Consider the following 23484-nt stretch of genomic DNA (forward strand, 5'->3'; position numbering starts at 1 on the left):
CAAACTATGCTATAAGAAACCTGGATTAGATTCATAGTTTTAGTGGAGAAATCTTACTGCTTTCCCTTTTGGTTGTGTCATGCAGAAATAGTGGTGGTACGATTACGACGCAGTATTCAATCATATGAGAACTCTACATAGATTTGCTAATAAAATCTGATAGTCATGAACATCACAATGTAATCAAATAATTTATTTACTCTGCATTAGTATTAAGTCAATATCAATCCATCAATACAGGGTATTTCTATGGCAAATAAATGGTACGTAAGTTGTTAATGAAGACTTACAACCTAAATAATTAATCTCATCGACTCACCGTTATCATCCACCACTCTGGTCTGCTCCTTGCAGCAGTCCACTGGAAGGCCGATAATTTCCACCTCCACGAAGGGATCAATGATCTGCCACGAAGACGTTACACAGCATTCAAATATTGCTTCATACAAACCACTTGCTCTGATAAGGTTCCAAGACCTTTAATAATCACATTCCATTACTTCTTGGGTGAAAATCACCATCACCATTCAGTGAAGGTGTGAGGTTGACACACATTGCTGTGTTCCTGATATAAAAAAAACCTTTGTTAAAACTCCATGGTATTGCTTTCCACTGAGAATTAATCAAAAGTGTACTCCACTGATGGAGTGAGATTAGTGTGATTGCCGCTCTGTGAGGACTAATTCACAGAGCGGCTTTCTACAGTACAGAGTGCGTATGATAAGTCAGCACTGGTGCACAAAGCAGTTTGGTAAAGTGGTGGTGTTACATATTCACCATTGGCATCAACTGAAAGTATCTTTGTGATCTTTACAACAATAACAGCAACAACCTGTTTCACAGACTATAAGACAGCCCTTAGTGAAACATAAAAGCATAATAGAATATTTCTCCCAATAATGAAAAGTGTGCCCTACCTCTCCTCTGTCTCCTAGCATCGAGTCTTTGGGTTTGGGAAGCTGTTGTCCGCTGATGATCTTCAACACCAGCTGTTTCCTCATCTGAGCTGGCAGTGGATCCTCCAGGTTGGGGTTGAAGGCACCTGCAATGGCAAGACAGGAAGCACATACATTTATTAAAATTAAAAATTAGATTCTAAATAACCATTTTCAACATAACCATTTACACTGCCAATCATCATCAATCATCATCAATATTATTTTATTATATATATACATATTTTAAAGGCAACCAGCAGTGCAAGTCTTCCAGGTTTCTCTGAAAGCTCAGATTTGTAGAAGGGCTTTGAAACAACATTTAAAGGTGTAATATGTGATTCTGGAGAAAGACAGTTGACTGTTGAGCCTCATGCTTTGGGCTGGTGGGTCATACTCAAAGAAACACAAACTTTTTATAAAAACAATCAATAAAATACATTTGGACAGTTCTTTAAAATAATGCAGGTTTATCATGTTTCACAACTACAAAACTACAAATTACATGAGCTTCAAATTAAAAAAAGCGATATGGGTGAACTCAATATTACCACATTAATGGTTAATAAGACAACACTGACACTGATATCAAAAAGAGGCAAATATTAGCACACAACTGAACTTTATCAGTCTTCTAATGCTTACATATAGACAAAATAAGGACAGCATTTCTGAAAATGCAAAACTGAAACTACAAACAGAGGTCAACGCTGAAAATGACAGGAAGGAAACTTTTTTAAGTACTGACCTTCACACATGCAGGCAGGCTTGAGAATGTAGCCACAGTTGCCATTGCTGTAGAATTTGGCTCTGTTGAGCTGGAGGACCCGGCCTTCTGACTGGTAGTTGAGTGCAACTGAAACGAAAGTAGTTCATTTCATTATTGTCAGCACACTGGATGTTTTAGTTTAACGTGCTGGTTAACGGCAGCACATTAATGCCACTGTGGGAAGAGCAAAGAGTTCAACAACACTGCAGCACTTAATAATAGTGGCAGCACTGAAAGTGTGACCAGTTTGAATACAGTGATCATGCTTGCAGCGGTGGGTTGGGTGAGGCTCATACCAAGCTGGCAGCCAGCGTTCCAGAAGGGCTGGGGGTTGAAGTTGGAGGAGTCCACGCGGTAAGAGGAAGGGTAGATGCGGGAGAGCTGTCGCTGGTTGAAGAGGATGAAGGATGAAGCTTTCTGCTGCATCACTTGGTGCGCTTTGGTCTCACTGAGCGATGATACCTGCCAGCTGCAGTTAGCTGCCAGAGACGACACAAATACATATTTTGAACTATTTGCAGTGATCTGTTCAAAGGCACACTGGATACTTTTGAGATCTGAGTATTTATACTAGATAGATATTGTACTGTCCCTATTACGCAGTTAGCATCAGGTTAGCAGCACTCATTTGTTTGAGTGAGTAAAGCTAACAACTGCACAGAGTGAACAGAAGTGCTCACCTTGTGCTTCGATATCATAGAGACCCACAGACCGCGTGTACTTGACCAGATCAGACAGAGCTCTGGATAACTTCATGGTCTTCTTCTTTCTGTGAGGTAAACAAGGTCCAAAAGTTACACATGTACACATACATATATGTAAATTTGGTAGCAGCTGATATATTTTTAAGTGTGACAGTGCTTATATACACACGTTTGTGTGTGTGTGTGTGTGTGTGTGTGTGTGTGTGTGTAGCATACTTGCTGTGGTGCAAGGGGGCACGAGAGGCACTACTTGTACTCTCTTGGTCTGTATCTGTGTCTTCAAAGCTCGATGTCTTCTTCAGCTTGGTTGTCTTTTTCTGCAAAACACAGAGTTATTATCCAGTGAGGAACCAAAGGACATTGATGACAGTTCTGGTCATGTGTAACTGACTTCTTTACATGATTAACGACGGGTATATCCAGTTAAAAAATGTCAAGTATCCTGGATGCTTTTGAAAAGATGCACCTGATCTGACCAAAATATTAGATTTTTTTCTTGGAGCACAAACATTTGAGTGTATGTGTCTTCTTCTGTGAGGGTGATGAGAGCACAGACACAATTGATTCTAATTAATTGATTAATGACACTGAAATACCCCATGAGGCCTTGCAAATCTCACCAGACTGAGCCTTATGTCCAAGTCTAAATGCATAGTTTTTGGCTAAAGCTACGCAAGAAGGACAGAGAATCAATCATGTCTCTCAATGGAGGACACCTTTATAAAGCAAGTCAGTGAGACTAAACATTTTGGGTCACACTTGATGAGCAACTGTCCAGGGGAAGTTACATAAACAAAATTCATTCAATCAACTTACACAAGTGTGATGTGGAAAGTTCGAGTGCACACACACTGAGAACTGACTTTGAAATGAAATAGGAGACATCTTGTGTCCAACAGTTAAACTTTGGAAAAGAAAAACAATTACAGATGTGGAATCTTAAATGAGGAAGAAGGAGTAGATGTCATTTTCACAAGATGATTAACATTTTTGTGGAAAACCCACTTCAGCCACAAATTATTCAAAGTAGAGTATTTTATATACATCTTGAAACAAGTCTGGAGTCGATCTTTACTTTATGTTCAGGTGTAGTCTATTAACTCTGACAGCATAATGGACTACACAGTTTTTAAATAAACAAACTGTTTGCATTCAGAAATACTATTTTATATACAGTTATCAAAGAAGGCAGGTGAGGAGGAGTCACATTATACTACCCCAACTAAAGACTGATGCAAAAGTAAAGTATGAACCATATCTCACTGGACGTTTGCCGAGCTTTACCGTCATTTTATTGCTGAGTGCAATGATGATACAGCACCCCATTTTCACATAATAACACATCATCCACAGTCAGGAGGTCTGGTTTACACTGCTCTATTCTGAGCAAATTTGCGAGAAACACCTTGTGATTAAAAGCTGATAATGGAAACCATCTTTTAATGCCTATGCTCATTTATCCCTGTCACAGAAAATGAACAGACTGGGCAGGTGTTCAGACTGACAAAAAAAAAAAGACTTGAAAAAGAAAGCAAGGAGAGGGGAAGGGAAAAGGCCAACCTTGCGTTTAGAGAAGCTCCCGATGAAGGAGCGGCTTGTACGCTTGTTGGTGCTGGGATTAGCCTCGTCCGCTGTGTCTGTTCCATCCTCAGCTTTACCCTGACAGCAGAGGACAAACTTGGCTAGTTTAGTTAGGAAACATTTTGGAGATTTGTAAGTGAGACAAAAAATACTGACTAGCTCTTCTCCTGTCAATCACCCCAACATCTTATGTTTGTGTCATATTTCTGTCTTTTTTTGGACCAAATTGTTCATTTCAGGATTTGTTTGGGATCAATTTAAACCAAATTAAATTGAAGACAGTTAAAAACTGGTTGTTCTTAGAAAGAAATCACTTCACCATAACTGTTTTCTTTGACCCACAGTTAGATTCAAAGTAAATATGGAACATGGTCTTTGGATCACCACTCAACATAAATAAAAAAACAAGACCATTAAGAAGAGTCATCAAACACATCAACAACATCCTCCCACTTACAGAGGGAAAGCCAACAACCACAAGCTCTCCTCTCTTAGCAGTGATACAGTATCCCTTTTATTTTTGTAATACAGTACATTTTAGGTCATCCTGGCCACCCCACAAATGACGCGTGTTTTTCACATATGTTCACAGTGAAACGTCTATTTTTATCCAAACAGTGTATTCACTTTCAGTTCCAGCCCAGTTGCTCTATTTGAGTAGGTAGGTTCAGTGTTTTCACAATAAATTCTTCGGGTTACTCATCCACATCATCACAGCTAGCTCACTGATTTGAACTCTCATCCTGTCAAAATCCTGTTTGTGTCACCTCCACACACTTGATTACAGGAGGAAGAGGAGAGTGTAAAATGAGTCAGATCAATGTCTGCTTCTGTTAAAAGAATGGAGGAGGCTGGCTTTTTCCCCACAGCGCGCCAGCAAAACAACACAAAATTTGGTATACACTGTGTAATATCCATTCAAAATCAAAATGTTCTTCTTTTCAGCATGTTATTTAGCGTCTGCATTTACCTTAGAGCCGGTTTTGTCTGTCGGCTTCCCAGCAGGTGGCAGGGCTGTGATGGTGAAACTGTCTGGGTCTTCTCTGTCTCGGATCTTGGACTCCTTCATCAGGTTGTCCAGCTTTTTCTTGGCCATGTTCTCCACCTGCTTCCGGTTGGCTGACGTCTGGAGGAGGAAGGAACAGTTGGACATGACTATGATATATGATCATGCATGATGCAAGAGATATACATTCTACACATTTTCCATGGTGTAAACGCTATACAACAGATTGATTGCAGTAGGGAACCCAATTTTATAACAGTATCTTCTACTGTAATGCTAATATGAAGTCACAGGTGTGTAAAATTTGACATCAGTTACGTAGGAAATGATATGAGCAGAGACGAGGGAGGAAGGAGGCCTCTGACTTCAGCTCTCTGGATCTGAGGCTTCTTTTCCTTTCTAGAGTAATTTGCAGTGGTGAGTAAACAATTCTCACATATTTTTCTCTGCTTTTAAGCATTTGTGAATTTGATATCTTTGGATTTTGGACTGTTTGTTGGACAAAACAAGCAATTTGAAGAGGTCCCCTCTGACTCTGGAAGATTGTGATGGACATTTTTGTTCTTTAAACTATTTTCTTACGCTTTATAGGCTGAACAATTGACTGAAAAAAATGAAAAGATCAATCACTGATGAAATAAATATAAGACATAAAATATACCTGGACAGATAGGGAATATCTCAGTGCTATTAAGTATTTACAGGAAGGAATACAAGAGCATGTGCAAAACACTTAGTCAAATGACTTCAGTGAAGCAGAAGTACAGAAGAAGCAGCTGCAGAACTTCAGCTATTAAACCTTGTCAGAGAGAACAAAGCCATCATTTTGCAGTATGATTTCAAGTCCACACAGGAACAAGTCCACACAAAACTATTTGCATGGTGCATTCAGCTCAAAGCAGATGAGAAAATATGCTTTTTTTAATAATCTAGGTGAAGTGACCCTTTCAGTCAAATGGCTTTATCTGGGGTCCTACTGTGGAAGAGACCTTGGATAATTATCTCTTACCCTGATCTAAGCCGAAGAAAACACATCACGCAGGATTAAGAGCTCTGATAACAAGCAAAGATGAAGCAATACATGATGTCACATAATGCAGCATGTCCCACATTGGTTGATGAATGGACATTTTTGTAATGTAAGCATTTCCACATGTGAGAACATAACAGAGAATGATGATGGGACCTGAGCTCATTGCCTTGTCTAGAACAATATGCACATGCTCAGTTCAGCCATATGGTGGCAGAGTGTATCAAGAAACCACTTCAGTGTGGAATCAGATCACAAGCAACAGGAACATGCTGGAGCAAGAGTTTTATGTCTAAGTGCTCAGAGCAGACAAGTCAAAACTAAATATATAGGATTGATATCAAGCTTTCATTAACAAAGAATGTGGAAAGGATGCAGAAGGATTACACATCTCTTGTAGAAATGCTAAGTATTCTGATGTTAAATATATGATATATATTATGAGAAATGTTTCATTTACTGTGAGCATGCATAGCCTGCAAATAATACCATGTATGTACGTATGTATAATTCTCACTTTTCTCTTTCAAAAAATGAAATGTGGTTGTTTCAGAGACCTTTCCACCCAGAAAGAAAAATGTTCTGGTCAGATTGTGAATACTACTGAATGGAATTCTAACAACATCTAAAGCCTCAGCCACTGAAGTGAAAACAATGCACACACATGCTGCAGTGTTTGAACTAAATATCTTTCCTCAACACATTAGTTGCAATAGGTAATAAAAAATGATTGTAACACCTTTAGCCTCGCACTGTAAATCCTGATGTGATACACACCGTCCACACCGCTTCTTTCTAAACTTTTAACTCAGCACCAATAACTGCAGGAAAGCTTAAAAGCAAACTTCTACCTCTACTGTCCTTTGACTGTTGTTTTTCAGAAATCCATATAATTGTTACCTGATAGTTGCAGTTCTGCCATTTTGGAGACTAACCCTCTCGAAATTGTCCATGTTGTAGCTGGCTGCTAAAGCTAACACCTGGCATCTTTATCCTACCAGCTTCAGTTTCTGGCTGATTCTGGGACCAATAATTCTGAATATCGCTGGCACTGTCTTCACTAATTTTAAGATATGAAAGACACCTAGGAATGCATTTCAGGGAGCATCTGTAAGATGCAATGTTACAAAGCGTTATTGGGCCGACCACTTTCAACTTGCACAGGCAGGATGAAAAAGTATAAGACATGACGGTGAGATTTCTGAGGTGGTTGAGAATGAGCTTTTTATACAGTACCTTCCACTTTGAAAGAAGCAAGCAACAGTTGATGAGAAGAACAAGGGACAAACAGGAAGAGAGAAGAGTAGGAAATGAGAACAAATAGCCACACAGAAAAATACAGAGGCAAACACCAGAGATAGCAGTACAGGAGATAAACATAAGGAACAAAGGCAAGACGGGAGAGGAGAACACTCAATCACCATCGCTTAGTTCAAACATGAACCATCAAGAACAGGAAATGCATGCACAATTCACATTTCATCTGCTGGACACAAGGACAGAGAGCCTGCTTCTGCTGGACACAACCCCAATTTCAAAACCAGTTGGGACACTGTGTAAAACATAGAACAGAATGTCATAACTTGTAAATCCTGGAAAGAGGATCCTGGATATCCCCAGTCATTCACAAGCATGGATGGAGAGAGGTTCACCACTTGTGAACACATGATTGTATAAAGGATATTAATACATGAGCTCAGGAACACTTTGTAAAAACATTGTTGTTAAACACAGTTTGTGGGCAAATAATTGCATTCTTTTTTTCTTTACATTTTGCACAGTGTCCCAGTGTTTTTGGAATCAGGGCTGTAGAAGAGATGAATGTTGTGGAGGAAAAGGCAAAACAGGCTACATACATCTCCGTTCATCAGTTTGCAGTCGTCCTCCATTTCATCAGCACTGTCCTCGTCCGACACGTCTCCCTCTTCTGCATTCTCATCGATGTTTGGAGGCAATTTCTTCCCCTGGTGGAGAGCAGGCAGAGTCAGTACAGCTTCACATAAAAACTGCAGCATTCATTTAATCGATTTGTAGGTCATGAAAAATTCCATCCATTACACAGGGCATCCTTGGGGTCATGGCGGTGACCATGTACTATAATCACAATTTAAGTCCAGCAAAGGACCATTCTTTCAGTCTCTTTCCCCTCATTCCCTCTCAGTCTCTCTCTCCTGCACTACAGATAATCAAGGTAAAATGTGCTCCAAAAAGTGAGGTAAGATTTGAAGTTTGTCTGTTAATGGACATAAACAGTTGAGTGAAACTGAACAGAGTAACAAATGTGAAGAAGGTAGAAAGAAGGAACTTCCTTGTGCCTTTTTGTAGGCTCACAAAGTATTATGTCACTATGTATATATACAGTATACATACATTTGATATATATATATATAGTCTATTCTACTTGAGCTACCTGTGCGCCATTTTAACATTTACATTATGCTGCTGGACTGTCGAGCTGTTGTTTCCACTCTGTGGGAGTGATCATCTGTCTCATCTATCTGATTTTTGATTTCAGAACCACGTATGAAGGCATGTGGTGTGTTTAGCTATCAACCCTGTTCTGCCTATTATCTGTTCCAAAAGGACTGTTATATGATTGCAAAGAAACTTGTTTGTTTATGTGATGTGACTGGTTGTTAGTACATTGTTAAGCAATGTATCCTCTTGACAGAAATGCTTCTAAAACTGTCAGTGTTTAGACCATTTCATGTAGCCAGCCCTTGTTACACAGCCTTTAATGTCTTTTGTATGGTTGTCTTGACATTGTCTTTGGCTAGAAATCCCTCTTAAAAAGTTGAAAAACCTTCCAGTCAATTTAGTAGCTGATAAATCTATGGGTGGACCATGTGCATTTACAGCACCTGTTGCACTTTCTATTAGATGGAGATATGAGGAAGAGACTAAAGAGGGAAGGATATTTCAGTTCAGCAGTCAATATTTTGGTGACAGATGGGCCCACTGTCACTGTCTGAGCCATGGATTTTTCAGTAATATGTGAGGTTGTTTGGTAGTTAACAATCATTCTCAATCACAGTGACCCACAGCATGGGTGTTGTTGGGCAGTGGGAAAGCTGAAGGGAAGGATATCAGTGCTCCTCACAGTGCCTATATACTGGTGCCATCAATAACACTCCGACGTATCCACAGGTAGTGGTGCTGGTATAACAGCTGGCAGAGCAGTCCTTGGCATGCCCGGTATTGGCAAGATGCCTTCTCTTGAGTGAAAGCATCTGGTGTCAATAAAGCCTCATTAACCTCAATACTGTTCCCTCCCCTGTTAACAGAGGGCTGCTGCTGCTCATCATCATGTTACCCTGTCTCTGTTGGTTAAAGCCAGATGTGAAACTAACTTTACTTTAATGATTAACACCACAAATTCTTCCACACTGCCAACCCAGACAAATGGTTTGCATGAGCTTTGAGCTTTCAAAATGACAGCGTTAGGCTTTTCGACAAATTTGAAGTTACATTTGTTGGAACATAAAAGAAAATGTGATGCTACGCTGTTTATGACATTCACCCAACTGAAGCTGTATTTTAATTTTGGTTTCAGTAGTGGGGAATCACAATGCAATTGGGGGTTGTTCTCTATAGTTAAGGATAAAAACAATTAGCTAAATATAGTTTTTGTCATCAATTATTGTTTCAGGAAAACTGTCTAATGCTGTCTTAGCTTTGATTGATGTTCAACTGTACTACCTTGTACTGTGAATAATAATAAAAGGACACATTGCTCGGGTTGAGCTTCTTGTCAGGTTTCATACAGCTACAACACACTCTACCAATCAGAGGATCAACACAGCATTTTCCACTTCAGGAACTTACTAGTATTATACCAAAAAAAAAGAAAAAAAGAACACAACAATCATCTGAAGCTAAATATCAGCAAAAACAAAGAGCTTGTGGTGAACAACAATGCTTTAAATAAGGATGATGCTGCAAAGAAATTGTACAACGTGGTTGCTTTGCACACATCTGCAACCTAACAGCACAGAAGATCTACGCAATCAGCACAGCTTAAATGTGGAGACCAAGATTAGTGTCATCAACACAATATCGACCAAATGTGAGATATGGTCACAATCTCCGTTTCTGTGTCTGAGCTACAGTGTTGAATAATGGACAGAAAAGTGTTTTTGCAGAACATTATGATGTCAAAGTGAAGTTGACCTTTGCCCTTGACTTTCTGGATAGAAAATGTCCCTGCTCCTTCAGTTCTTGAGTTTGTCCTCGAGCCCAAGTAAACACATTTGAAGAAATTCCCTCAAGGCGCCCAAGAATGACATGCTGCTAGGACACACTTCATCCACTGTTCAGGTAGGCAAGGTAAGACCAAACTCAAGTTACAGACTCTCTCTCTCATGACTCATAAAGCAGATGTCACATCTGCAACCAACACATCAGTAGCAATAATCACCATGTTACTACTAAATCTGTAGAAGTAGGACAAGAAATAAATTACTAAACTAAAACAGAAACAGCTGGATGTGAAATAAGATGAGCTTAAAAACTTACATTGCACTAAGTGTTATAATTAGGTAAGCTTTAGGGTTGTGCATTTTACTCCAAGCTGCAGGCACACAATGAGAAAAACTGGATTTTGCAAGCTCAGTAAAAACAGCCGGCACCTGCAATATAATCCTATTTGAGCACGTTCAACAAGGGCTCCATTAAAAGAAAGTAAAGAAGTAATAAAGAAGTAATGTAAGGGACTAAGAAAACAGTAAGGGTCTAATAAATCCTTTATATATATCTAAATTATCCCAGTGTCTTTCACTAGCCCGGTTGAATTGTCAGGGCATCAAATGCTGATGTTTAGCCGCCCCTTGATATCGCATATAGATGCACAAGGTATCAGGATTTAACGCTCTGGGAATGAGAACAGGACGCTTACGGAGAGAGAGGGCCATTCTTCTGCTGAGCCCCCACCCCTTGTAAACTGTTTTGGCTGATGGGGGCCATGTTTTTTGACTGATCTTGCTCATTTACAGTAGAAAAATGTATTTAAGTCCCCTCATGCTCCATACCAATTTTGGAGTTAATGCAGTAAAAATAAAAAGTTTTATTCATATTACTGTTCTCCAAAAAATCAAAATCATGGCAGACTTTTATGGTCCATGAGACCTTTTTGCAAAGCACATTGTGCTGGACTTTTTAAGCTCACAGCAATTGTTGCAGCAGAAAACAGGTAGATAAATAAATAATATTAATAAACCGGTACAAACACAATAGGATTCTGCTCCTTCGGGGCTTGAAACTTATATATTCATTTTCTGTGGTATTATTATTTTTTGAACTTGGCCCAGGGTAAGGCTTCATGTTGTGGACCCATTGTGTTTTCCAGCTAATAAGGCTCAGATAAAGTCATCTGCAGGTATGTCTTTGAAAAAAAAAAAATATATATATATATATATATATATATACTGTATATATATATATATATATTTTTTTTTTTTTCAGAGAGAAAGAAAAACTTTCTACTTCACAGTGTTCAAAGTTCTATTACTCAATGCCAGTAGTGCAACGGTGATTCTGACTGCTGGGGATAAAACTTCAGATTTATGTTTCAAAAGAGATTAAAACCATGCACGTACTCCAAAGTAGTTCAAGTACAGCTTTCAATTTACTTTCTGCATCCGGATGGTGAGGCAGGTGAAAGTATAACTTGCACTTGCAAGGTCTGGTGGAAGTTGCTGTGATTAGAGGAACAGCTATGACCAGCACGAGGAGCAGAGATGTCGCTGTCTTTGGTGTAGAAACTTGAGCAAGTTGCAACACAGCGTGAGACTTACCTGAGACTAACATGAGCCCACAGCATGAAGCAGATGTAGCGTGACACACTGGAGACTTACTGGCACAGCCCCAAAGACTGTCAATTTTTGACAGAGCTTCTGACTCAAAAACATACTGAAGTGTGCCAGTTGCAAGCAAGTAATCCAGTTGTTAAAAAGTTTGAGTTGGTAAATTGCAGTACAAGAATGAAACTAGTGCTGGGGGGTATGACCAAAAATCTATATCATGGTATTTTTCAAAATTATAATGGTTTCACTGTATATGACGGTGTTTTTTTACCGTAACAGTAGAACAGTAGAAAATTAACATTTTTTATCTGAGCCTAAAACAAACCAAGAAAACATTATTTAGGGCGAAAACCACCTTTAAATCATGGGATAGTAGCCAAATTCATCTAAGAATTAGTAAATTAATATCTGATGAGTAACTGTGCAAAAGTGCATGCTAAAACCTAAACCTAAAACCTAACCTGAGCAGTTTTACAGATGTTTTAACACAGGTATGTCCAGGCGCTCATTTGGGCGCATCTGAGCAGAGTACCGTTATCTCGTCCACGCACACAGAGAAACTCCTCTGTTGAAAACACCTTTTCAGCCTTTTTTCTGCTTGCTATTTTTCTTATCTCTCATAAAAGGATGAAATGCAAATAAAACAATAAAATAACACCTCAGGCTGCTCAGCAGGGTCCTCTGTGAGCGCTCTGCTCATTCATGTGTAAATGAGACGGAGCAGTGAAACTAACTGTGCAGTTTCACCAGTCAATATCTCAGCAACCCATTGGTCAATTTTGAAAATTGAGGGGCAGCACCCAAATTCACCATAGTAGCACCAATGATGATCCAGAGGGAAGTACCCCAGAGATAGTATATCGCATGAAGAGCGCTCCCCCCACTCTAGAAACCCCCTCCTCTTCATGTAAACAACCAGGACCTTCGTGATTGATCTCAAACTAACGCAGAGTCATAGGAGGAGACATTAGCAGCATTTTTTCAAGCTGGAATATAACTTTTGACCACAAAACAGCAAAGGTAAAAAATACTTTAAATACTTTATGACATTGTGAAGATTTTTGCTACTCTTTGGCTGCTAGCTCGCTGAGTTTTCATCGCACAGTGAGGAGGCAGACATCATCGTAATCCTTGCAGCAGACTCTCTGCTTTCATATGATACCATGTTTGTGTGGTTTGTTTGAAGCGGTGAAATCAGCAGACGCTCTAAAGCGGACATACGCTGTTTTCGTCTTTTTCTTACATGCGTGTATAATTTATTGCTGTATGACTTATGTTTCGTTTGGGTGGCAATTCTTGGTAGAGGCTTTTAGCTTAGTTTCTCCCTGTCATTCTGGTATGCTACAAGATTGATCATCTGAACTGCGCGCATCTCACGCTGTCCCCTGTACAGGGGGCGCTCGTATTGAACAATTAATACAAGTCAGGGATTGCAACTTGGCTGAATCTTAACTTATATATTCCAACACATGCTTGTGGCTAAAGTGGTGGAGCAAATTGCTCGTGTTGCCGCCTCCGGCGACAACTTAAGCCCTACAACACTTGCATAAAATGGTTGTTTGGTCGATGTTTTTTGAAACCAAAAAACCTCCAAACCACAGACACGACTCCTCTTTTTGGCACGACTTCTTCTATGTCATCATGTTCTACTAGTTCTGCAGCTTCGATTTCTGAACTTTCAATGTCTATCCCATCCATCTTCATCGTAACATAAAACCAGAGCACTACAGCTTACCCTCACCAGGCCTGGCACAATGCGTGATTAGAAGCGTGACATTGAAAAGGGTATAATGAAATACACCAGTATGGCGGTATATTAAAAATTTGCATCATAGCAAAAATATACACCGGTATTCGGTGTGAACCGGTAACCACCCAGCACTAAATGAAACCAGTACCAAAAGTCTCACAGTGTCCTTAAATGTTAAATGTACATTATGAGGAGCCCCATGTTATGGGGTTGTTAATTACCAAAGCCCAGAGCAACCTGAGCAGGCTCCATAGCTCACAAAGCTTGCTGTAAAGGTATGGTATCAATTCAGGGTGACATTGATGAGTGGAGAAACATTTGACCTAGTCAGAGCTCCTCTCAGCTGTGAAGTCAAGCTGACTACCCAGAACTGCTCCTAACCCGCAAGAATCAACACATTTATTCACTAACTAATTACAACACCGATCAGTCTGACCAGCTAACGATCCAGTCTACAGTCTGGAGTTACTATACACAGTCCATACACATCAGATTTTTATTCTTTCCAACTGTCAGGTTTTATTTTTCATTTTCTTCTTCCAAACACATCTTATTCAGACACTTTCTAATAACATCACTTCAATCAGCCCACTATCTCCTGCCTTTGAAGTCTGCACTGTAAGGTTCAAACTCTAGATAATAAAATTATGAGCAGAGAAAATCGCCTGAGGACCGACTCCTCTCACCACAGAGAATCAGTGACTTTCAAGCATCCAATTCCTGACTTTACCTTGACGAGGATCTTGCCCTTGAGTGTTTCTGGTGACGGCAGCCGTCCAGACTCATCAGCTTTGATGTTGGACAGGTCCAGTTTGTCGCCCAAGATCTCAGTCAGGTACTGGGCCATCTTCTTTTGCTGAGGGACACTGCAGTGGTTCTCTATGGACAGGATGACTGGGTATCTGAGAGACAACCACACACAACAGATTGGAGTTACAGGGCTGAAAGGTTGAGGAGACTAATGTCCACTTCATGAAATAAGTGTCTGAAGAGCATATTTTTAATTTGATGAATAAATCTGACCGACAAAGAAATTATAAGATCGTCAGAGCTGTAAAATGTATTTTTCCAGTGTTCAAGTAGGATGATTTGTGCTAACCATCTTTGCGACTTAGAAGCCCTCAGGTCCGCCTCGAACTTCCCTGACAGTCAAGGGCTACTTTTACTGCTAAAGTTCTTTGTGAATTACTCTTCAACCAAAACTATGGGATTCTTAGGGCTCACATACCTCTTACTTTAGCCATGCTAGGAGCTAGTCACAGATTTAAATATCAGTATGGTTAAGTCAACCATTTTTTCTTGTGATTCCTAAAAGTGTTTGGTTTAGAGGCACTTAGAAAGACAATGAATAAGCTCCAATATGGATGCTCTTTTATCTTTGGATGATAATTTAATAAATGAGCATGTCTGGATAAACATCATCATTTATATCATTATGTTCTTTTAGGGTGAATAAGCGGTGGTCTGGCGTGTAAAACAAGCGTTAAAAAGGAGCTATATTCAAGAGCAGACTGCTCATTTGTGACATATTGGCTGTGACAATTCCCAGTCCAAGTTATATAGATGCTTTCATCCCAGTTTTGCCCCTGTCATCCCTCTGCAGAGCCTGTTTTTATTCAGTCTTGGAAAATCTGATCGCTCTTTGATGTTGAACGCAGCCTTTCACCTTGCTCCTTTTTAGCCATTTATCTGTGGAATATGTTTTCCACAATTATGTCTTCAAAAACACACAGTCAGAGTGAACACGCACACAAAGCCAGTGCTTCTCCTTCATTTACTTGAAGAGACAGGACCCAAAAATAGAGATTCTGTCTGCCTCCTCCCGTCTGTGTGCATGTCAATGGGATTATCACCTTGCAGACACTGTGAGGATGTCTGTGTATATGCTTTCATTTCGCTGTGTGTACGTGTGATGTCTGTATCTGCACAGGTGTTAGCAGGATTTTGTGTTTTATGTTGGTTTGTAGGGATACAATCTGCCTATGGTGTATACATACAGATGGGTGACAAATTACAGGAAACCATTAATAAATGAGTCAGGAAACAACAAATCAGCTTCCATACAGGACATGAGGGCTCACCAAGAGTTTTGATGAAGAAAATTATGTATGCTACTGTATTGCATTCTCAGTCAGTGATAGGCTGCTATTCATCATGAATGGAACCTGGTGTTGCAGCCCGGCACCACCCGCTAAGCTACAGAGACTTAAAAGGAGGCCAGGAGCACTACAGGGGAAAGTTGAGAAAAGCTTTATGCAAATACATTCCGACAAAATGCAAATCCCAGCCATGAGTGTCAATCACGCTCGTTTTAATGCCCACAGAGGCAAAGAGTTGTTTACTACTCCTCTCCACAAGTGGAGTGGAGATAGTTTCCAGTGAACACACAGGACAGCAATGGTGATCAATCTTGCTAGCCTGGGCGTGATTGTTATATTACAACAGTTTCAATGATGCGCACCACATTAAAAAACATCTTCAAACAAAACCTCCATACTCGGGAAACAAACTGTGCAACAGGAAATGAAATACTTCCTTGTGTCTAGTACAGTGGCTAAGTCAGAAAACAACTGGCCTCCGCACACACCTCTCCTACCTGCGATGTTTGTTTTCACAGGTTTACCAGCTGAAACACCAAAGACATGCCTCCTACTGTGACACTTCTTTGCTGGCTATCCATTAGCTAAGAGCTAAGTGCAATTTTATATGATGGGTGGGGTCAGCTAGTCATCCCAATTCACACTTGACTGGATACATTTTGATGTAATAATACTCAGTACTGATGTTTTTGGCCACCCATTTAGCATGAGTTGACAAGGTTTTTTGCCACTCAATCATGCATTCACGCACACACACATACAACATACAGGATGCTGGCCACAAGGTAATCTGATGTTTAATGCCTTAACCATGGACACTTCAGCATGTGGACAGGAGGAGGTGGGGGTTAACCCTGTGATCAGTGGACGGCCCTTCCTCCTCAGCCAAAGCCACCTTGAAATGTATTTTTTATTTCACTGTGTTTTTCTCTCCTTCCATTTCCTGTCTGTATCTCTGCCATCTCTATCAAATAAAGGCAAAACATTAAAAGCAGCACATCCTCACACCTAAATGACTGAATAGGTTGATTGCCAGTGACTCCAAAAATGACATGTCACCGTTTAAGAGTACCAGCGACAAGCTAGCACGATGAAGGAGGTGGACCTTTGTCGTACTGGACCTTTGCCCTCTCGTGGTTAATGCTGAGAAGCTGTCGCAGTTCGCTTAGGCTGAACCACCAAAACTACTTGGTTAAATTCAGGAAAAGATGGTGGATTAAAATAAGTATGTTACTCTTACGTATGTGACACATTTTAAGTAAGTTGCGTAACTTAAAATAGGTCAATGTTGACCTTCATGGGACATGAACAATGGTCTTGTGGGTGAAAATCCTGTGTTCGTTTGACCCATTCGTCCACCCCACCATACTGTATATGCAGACTCTCTTGCTCTATATACAACATCATCTGACTTCCCCCTTTGCTCCTGTAATAAGCACTAAGACCAATAAAGGACGCTGCCTATTAATAAATGTAAATATGAGTCACATCATATAAATAAAGACTAACTGCACACTAATGAGACAGAAAATTCCTTTGTGTAGCTATAACAGTGTAGCCTGTGAATTCTCAATCCTCAAACAAAAAAAAAAAACACATTGCACCAAGATACACGATAAGATCAACCCTGTGTCTGGTATTGTGTATTCATTCTAGATAGCCTATGATCAAATGAAATAGTTTACTTATCTCCGCACATGCCCTCACCAAACTGTGACTAAACATCAACCTTTTGGGAAAGTCTTTGCAACCAGACTCAGTGAATCATAATATGTTTCAAACGTAAATAAGTTTTTGAATGTATTAAACTCATTCAAGCCTGCAATTGTATTCCAAGCCTCATTCCCTCCATTTTCTTCCATGGTTTTACGACCCAACAGCCTGTGTAATGCAACACTGTAATGTGTAGTTGCCATCAGCGGAAAGACGATGAAAGATGAAAGTGGTGTACTGGAGCATTCTGAATGACTGAAGGGGTGAACCTGAGTGAGAGTAATTGAATATCAAAACAGTGACTGTGTGTGTGTGTGTGTGTGTGTGTGTGTGTGTGTGTGTGTGTGTGTAAACATACTCGTTCTTGATGAAGGCATACTTGTTGATGGTCTCAATGACATCTTTGAAGAGGATCTTGGAGGTGAGGGTGTAGCCATGGTGAACGATAGGTTCACCGTCCTGACCGTCCCAACAGTCCACTGTGGACAGGAAAGAAAAAGAGGAGACAGACCAGGACAGTCATTAAGAAGCAAAGTAGAAATCATGCACTCATGCTTGGAATTTATAGTGCGTAGATCTGACATAATACGATTTCTCTCGTTTGCAGTCATGTTGAGATGCAGAGAAATATGCAGCTTAAAAATAAATCAAAAGAGGACACGACTCTGTCAAAACAACTGCACACCGTGGGTGGTTTGAGATCATCATCTTGAACTGTCCAGGAGTATTGAGTGTCGATGTTGAGAATGTGTTGTAGATAATTCCATGTGTTTTTGCATAAAAACAGTTCAGTTAGGATAGAATAAAGAGTTGGAGAGTCAGTAAAACCAGTTGAAAGTGGTTAAGATTTAAAAAAATAAAATCAATCATAAAATCAATCATAAAGTTAAAACTACTTAAAACACTTAAACCATCTCTCAGTATCTAGTTTTTCTTTAGTTACTTATTTCTCCAGTAACCATTGTTTTTCGGCTAACCACATCAAACAAGCCTACATTCATGTTAGTCCTTTCATTTACAATAACTATCAGTCATCATTACTGTTTTTTTTGTATGTGACAATAAACTTCATGTTATTTCGTTTCGTTTGAAAAGTGCTGTGTTCTTTTCCCGATAGCAGCAGTCTGTGTTTTCTCTGGGAGCTTCTCATCAGCGACCTCAGCCTCCTCCAGGGGTTCAAGGGCCACTGCATTCGTGATGGACTCCTGCTGTTTTCATGGCTTTTCCTCTGCAACTTGAGCCTCTTCCAGGGTTGGATGGCAGGTGTATTAGGGAGGGACTCTTGCATCTTGCATAGCTCATCCTCCCACTTCTCTTCACGCCTGGTAATTTTTACACGGAGGTTGACTGTCTCTGTCTCTCTCAGCCTCAAGCTCAGTGGAAAGCTGAAGGTTGAGTCAGATCTGAACGTTGAGCTGAGTTTTCAGCTTCTCCAACTCTCTCCTGAACAATCTGTGCTCCTCAAAGACCTGTTGCTGCAAGATATCGATCTCCTCCGCCATCTTTTGACAGAGGGTGTCCTGCTCCGCCCTCAAGATGCTGACCACATGGCAATCTTCTGATGCTGCGTGAGGCTTGATTTCCTTCCCAAGCTCATGCTGAAGGGTGCCAGCCTGCTGTCTCACAGTGATGACATCAGCTTCATACCTTTGGCTGACCTCTTGGTGTGAAATTTTGATTCTTTCCAGTTCTTCTTGGAGAAGCTTGTTCTTCTCCCGCTCCACCTGGAGCTCAGCTGAGAACTTCTCCTCGCTGATTATCTGAGCTCCTCATGTTCCTCACGCTCCTCTGAAGGTCTTTCTTGTTCTTCCTCTTGGCCTAAGTCTTCGCCTAAGTGGCAATCTTTGAGGTTCTGAGAGCTTCAAGATTGCTGTACTTTATCTGCCTCTCCAGCTCTCTCCTCTCCTTGTGTGTGAGTGTGTTTCAGAGGTGTGCAAAAATGTAAACTGCAGAAATAATAATAATAATGATGATAAGAAGAAGAAGAAAAAGAAACTTTATTTAGATAGCACTTTTAAAATAAAATCAGGTAAGGCAGACAAAACGATACATAGAGCACAGGGAGATAACGACAGTAAATTGAATGAAAGTGAAATGATCAAATAAATAGGAATAAAAAATGCATAAACAAAAAATATATCAAACATTTCCAAAAGCTTTCACAAACAGAAAACTTTAATCATGAGATTTAAGAGAGGCTACAGACTCAGAGAGTCTGAGTCCAGAGGGCAGAGAGCTCCATAGTGTGGGGGCTCTGATAGCAAAAGCTCGATCGGCAGCAGGGCTCCATCCACAGATCAAAAATGGTTGAGACGACACATACCAGGTCAGCACAACAGAAATGTATTTAGGGGACAGACCATTAAAGGTCTTAAACGTAAGCAATAACATTTTTAAATCAATTTGAAATCTAACCTGAAGTCAATATAGGGAGGCAAGCATGTGTGATGTGATCATGCCTCTTAGTTTCACTAATGAGTCGAGCAGCAGCGTTTTGTACCAGCTGGAGACGACGGAGGGAGCCCTGCTGATACCAGTGTACGGGGTACATGCAGTGTACAGACGAAAGAGTTAATGACAGATGAGGCCAGTGGGGGGAGCTGCATGGACAACAGTACTCTGAGGTGCCAATTTCGGCAGAGATGGAGGCTCTCAGGAGGGAGTGTGGGATGTAAACAGTCACATGGAGTGAACTGTGCAGCGTGTCATAGGAGGCACTGCTGCAGCTCCTCCATTTTAGCGACTATTTAAACAAAAAGGGTCCCGATGCAGTGAGTTTTTGAGCTGAAACAGTATTTTCAATGATGAGTGCCACAAATATTATCGGCCGTATTACTTAGCAGAAGAACAAAATGTGAAAAATGACCTTACAGTTGATATGCAAGTTGATATATGTTGAAACCAAAATTTGTTGTAAAAAATATTTCTTTAGGCAAAAACTATTAGCTGGGTCAGATCAAATTTAACTCCACACTGAATGCACCGTCAGGTTCAAGTGTGCAGATTTATCCTTCTTTCAGTGCAGCTGACCTTCATCTGAAGATGCATGTATGTGCACAAAACACATGCATGGACCTCAGTCTACTCTCATTTCCTCAATCCATAGCCAGAGATGGCAGTGGAGTGGGTGGTGACATTTTTCGAAGCTGTGAAGCTGACAGAGGCACACTGAAACTGAAACTGACATCCACTCGACACGGGTTATTCTGTTCAATGTGTGTAGAGGAGCTGATATTCACCCTGAGCTTCAAATTGTGGTGGCTTTGTTTCCACACCTCATCTATCTTCACATTTTAGTCTGATGTAAACACGTTATACTTGTGCACCATGAAGAAACACACATAAGCACCCCAGAAATGTACTTTTGGAATATATTGTAATTTGTTCCTGGAGCGTATTTATGTCTAAATAGAATATAATAAGTCTAAATAGAACCATACAATTAATCAACTAATGTCTAAATATTTTGATATTTGCAAGAATCTGGTTCAAGAGTGGACAAAGCAGTGCATTTATGAAATGGGTTAGGATGAAGGTGGTGTGGAAAAGTGGCCAAGAGAGCTACATGCACCACATCAACGGAACACCTTGAAAAAAATTTGTAATGTAAGTAAATGAAGAGATATTTATCATTTTAATTTGATGACACATGTGACTTTGTTTGCAAGTGACCATCACATCAAAGTAATCATACTCTTCAGAGTGTACATTTGATGATTGTAGTAGTAATGGCAGTAGTAGTAGCAGACATAGTAGAATCTCCATGGTTTAGGTACAGTATTATACTTAATAATAATAAAAATAATATAGTGATAGTGATAATAATAGGAAGTGAGTGTCTGTGTATGTCTGCATCAGTATGTGTTCCACAAATTCATACTGACCTTCCACACAGCGACAGCCGGCCTGCAGCACCCAGGCATACATGTCCACCCTGGACTGTGACATCAGCTGGTCACCCATCAGGTAGGTGTTGTGTGAGGAGGCGATGAAGTAGTTGCACAGTGGCTGGTTCATGTCCTGGCTCACGATGTAGTGTTCTGGGTTGAAAATGTCCCCCGCTGGGCTGCGCATGTAATTTGTAAAACCTGGAAGAATGTTAAACAAACAACTTTTTATAATAGGGTTTATCCAGCTGTTTTTTTCTTTTTATGAATGTTACAGTTTAAAGCCAGCATGGTTTCAACTTTCACTCTTTCATTAAAGACTAAAACAAATGGGATGTATTAATGTAATGAATTATAGCAGTAGTGCTCACTTCCTGGTTCAGCACAGCATATTCTAAGTTGGATCAGGTGTGTTCAACTAATAAGTAAGATGATGCAAATCTTGTAAAATTTTAATTTTGAGACAAGAATTCTAATATTAAAAAATAAAGTCACGAGAAAATTTCATATTATTACAAGAAGAAAATCCTAATTGCACAAGAATGAAATGTTGTATGTAATGATTAGATGGGCAGATTAGAATGTTACATGTGTTTGGTTTTGCATTTTATTTGAGGAATTTTCTAAAATCATAACTTTACTCTCAAAATGAATCATTTCTTTTTCTCATAAAGTTATTATTTCAATCTCAAACTGTACCCTTACAACGTTATTCTAACCATATAATGACTGCTTTTTTAAAATGGATGAACAGATACTGAAGTTTTGTGGTACTTTACCCACAATCACTTCTAACAAAAGTTAGAAGTGATTGGTGCACAGTCTGTACTGTTTTCAATTTCAACACTGATGTCTCACTTCTTAAAAAACAGAAAAATTCACAATTTACAATCAAATTGCTGCACTGAACAAACTCTTCATGTGAGTGTTTTTGCACAAAAGCATCTGCAAATTGCTTGAGGAACAATGAAATATTCAGAGAATGCTAAAACAACATTCATCAAAGCAGAATTGATCAGCCTAGTTAAAAGGCAACTGACACCTTGGATAGATACACGGCACACCAAGGGCTGCAACTACTTCCATCTGCAAAATTCTGACCTTGTGGGGAAACATTTTCACAACAAGTTACTTCTCTAGTAGAAACTTACATTGTTCAGTTTGGTTCCAAACACAAGAGAGATCGATGTTCGAAATTAAAGCGGACTTACCATCAATACCCAAAACTCCTTGCTTCTGGTTCTCAGAGCATGGCTCAAACTTGTTGATTATCTCCAAGCAATGGTCCTTGGTCACCTTGGTCATCTACAAATGATGGAAAAACATGTCAAACAACAATACTATGCAAACGCTACAAACAGAATACTAATGTGCATCTACATGCAATAGATTTTTCTGTCCATCCTGGCTGCAGAATCCAACTGCTGTCTGGTTAACTGCTCTCTAAAGCCCCCTCACCGGTCAATCAGATCCCATCTCAGATCATCATTTGAAGGGGGCGGGGCACTGCCCCATCATACTGTGAGAGAACAAGGCTTTAGCAAGGTAATCTGGTGGGCCATTATTTCCACAGGATTATTTCCATTTTCTGAAAATGTTTTGTACTAAGCAGCATGAGTGTCTAAAACTGTGTTAAATTGAGAGCACTTGCAACCCATCTCATCATAATCCTGATGAGAGAATGCTGTGTGGAGAGGAAACCCAGGCACACAGAGGTTAGCCCGGGCTCACTGTCACTGTGGACTGGCAGCACAGAGCTTCATGGGCAGCTCACAGGCTGCTGTCAGCTCTCCCAACACTGACACACTGAATTTGAACAAATATGAATAAATTACTAAACTTTTTTCTTTGCAGCGTTATGTGAATCCATATCTATGTTGCATTAAAAACATACAGGATAACTTTAATAATAATTTATCAATTTCAACACAATTTTTGTGTATTCTTAGTCTCAGATGTGTTCATTTATTCATATACATTGACTCTGATTGTCTTTTTTTGAAACAGACCACCATTAGAGTGTGTATTTTTTTTTATAATTGGCACTGAGCATACAGTACAGCTGAGGATGATGGGAATGTCCTTAGTTTTGAAAGCATTTGGCCGTAAACTAAAGTTCTGGATGATGGTGCTGGATGAAAAGTCAGAGGATCACCAAAGATATTACAATTCATCCTGAGGGGACCATGAATATTAGTACCAAGTTTCA

General features: G+C 39.9%; 1 protein-coding gene across 3 annotated transcripts in view; it reads right to left on the minus strand.

Moving 5' to 3' along the window:
- Positions 1-23484, minus strand: part of plch2a (phospholipase C, eta 2a) — a 168461-nt gene that overhangs the window by 14256 nt on the left and 130721 nt on the right. For all 3 annotated transcript variants that reach the window (XM_076740470.1, XM_076740471.1, XM_076740469.1), the window contains exons 6-18: positions 22487-22580; positions 21273-21476; positions 17747-17867; positions 14307-14478; positions 7882-7989; positions 4960-5115; positions 3969-4067; positions 2625-2725; positions 2385-2473; positions 2001-2183; positions 1684-1791; positions 918-1042; positions 320-404 (exon numbers count right to left, since the gene is read on the minus strand). In XM_076740470.1, the coding sequence (XP_076596585.1) occupies positions 320-404; positions 918-1042; positions 1684-1791; positions 2001-2183; positions 2385-2473; positions 2625-2725; positions 3969-4067; positions 4960-5115; positions 7882-7989; positions 14307-14478; positions 17747-17867; positions 21273-21476; positions 22487-22580 (1645 nt within the window). The remainder of the gene's footprint in view (positions 1-319; positions 405-917; positions 1043-1683; positions 1792-2000; positions 2184-2384; positions 2474-2624; positions 2726-3968; positions 4068-4959; positions 5116-7881; positions 7990-14306; positions 14479-17746; positions 17868-21272; positions 21477-22486; positions 22581-23484) is intronic.

This window comes from Chaetodon auriga, chromosome 10 (assembly GCF_051107435.1).
Source record: "Chaetodon auriga isolate fChaAug3 chromosome 10, fChaAug3.hap1, whole genome shotgun sequence".
Taxonomy (NCBI): domain Eukaryota; kingdom Metazoa; phylum Chordata; class Actinopteri; order Chaetodontiformes; family Chaetodontidae; genus Chaetodon; species Chaetodon auriga.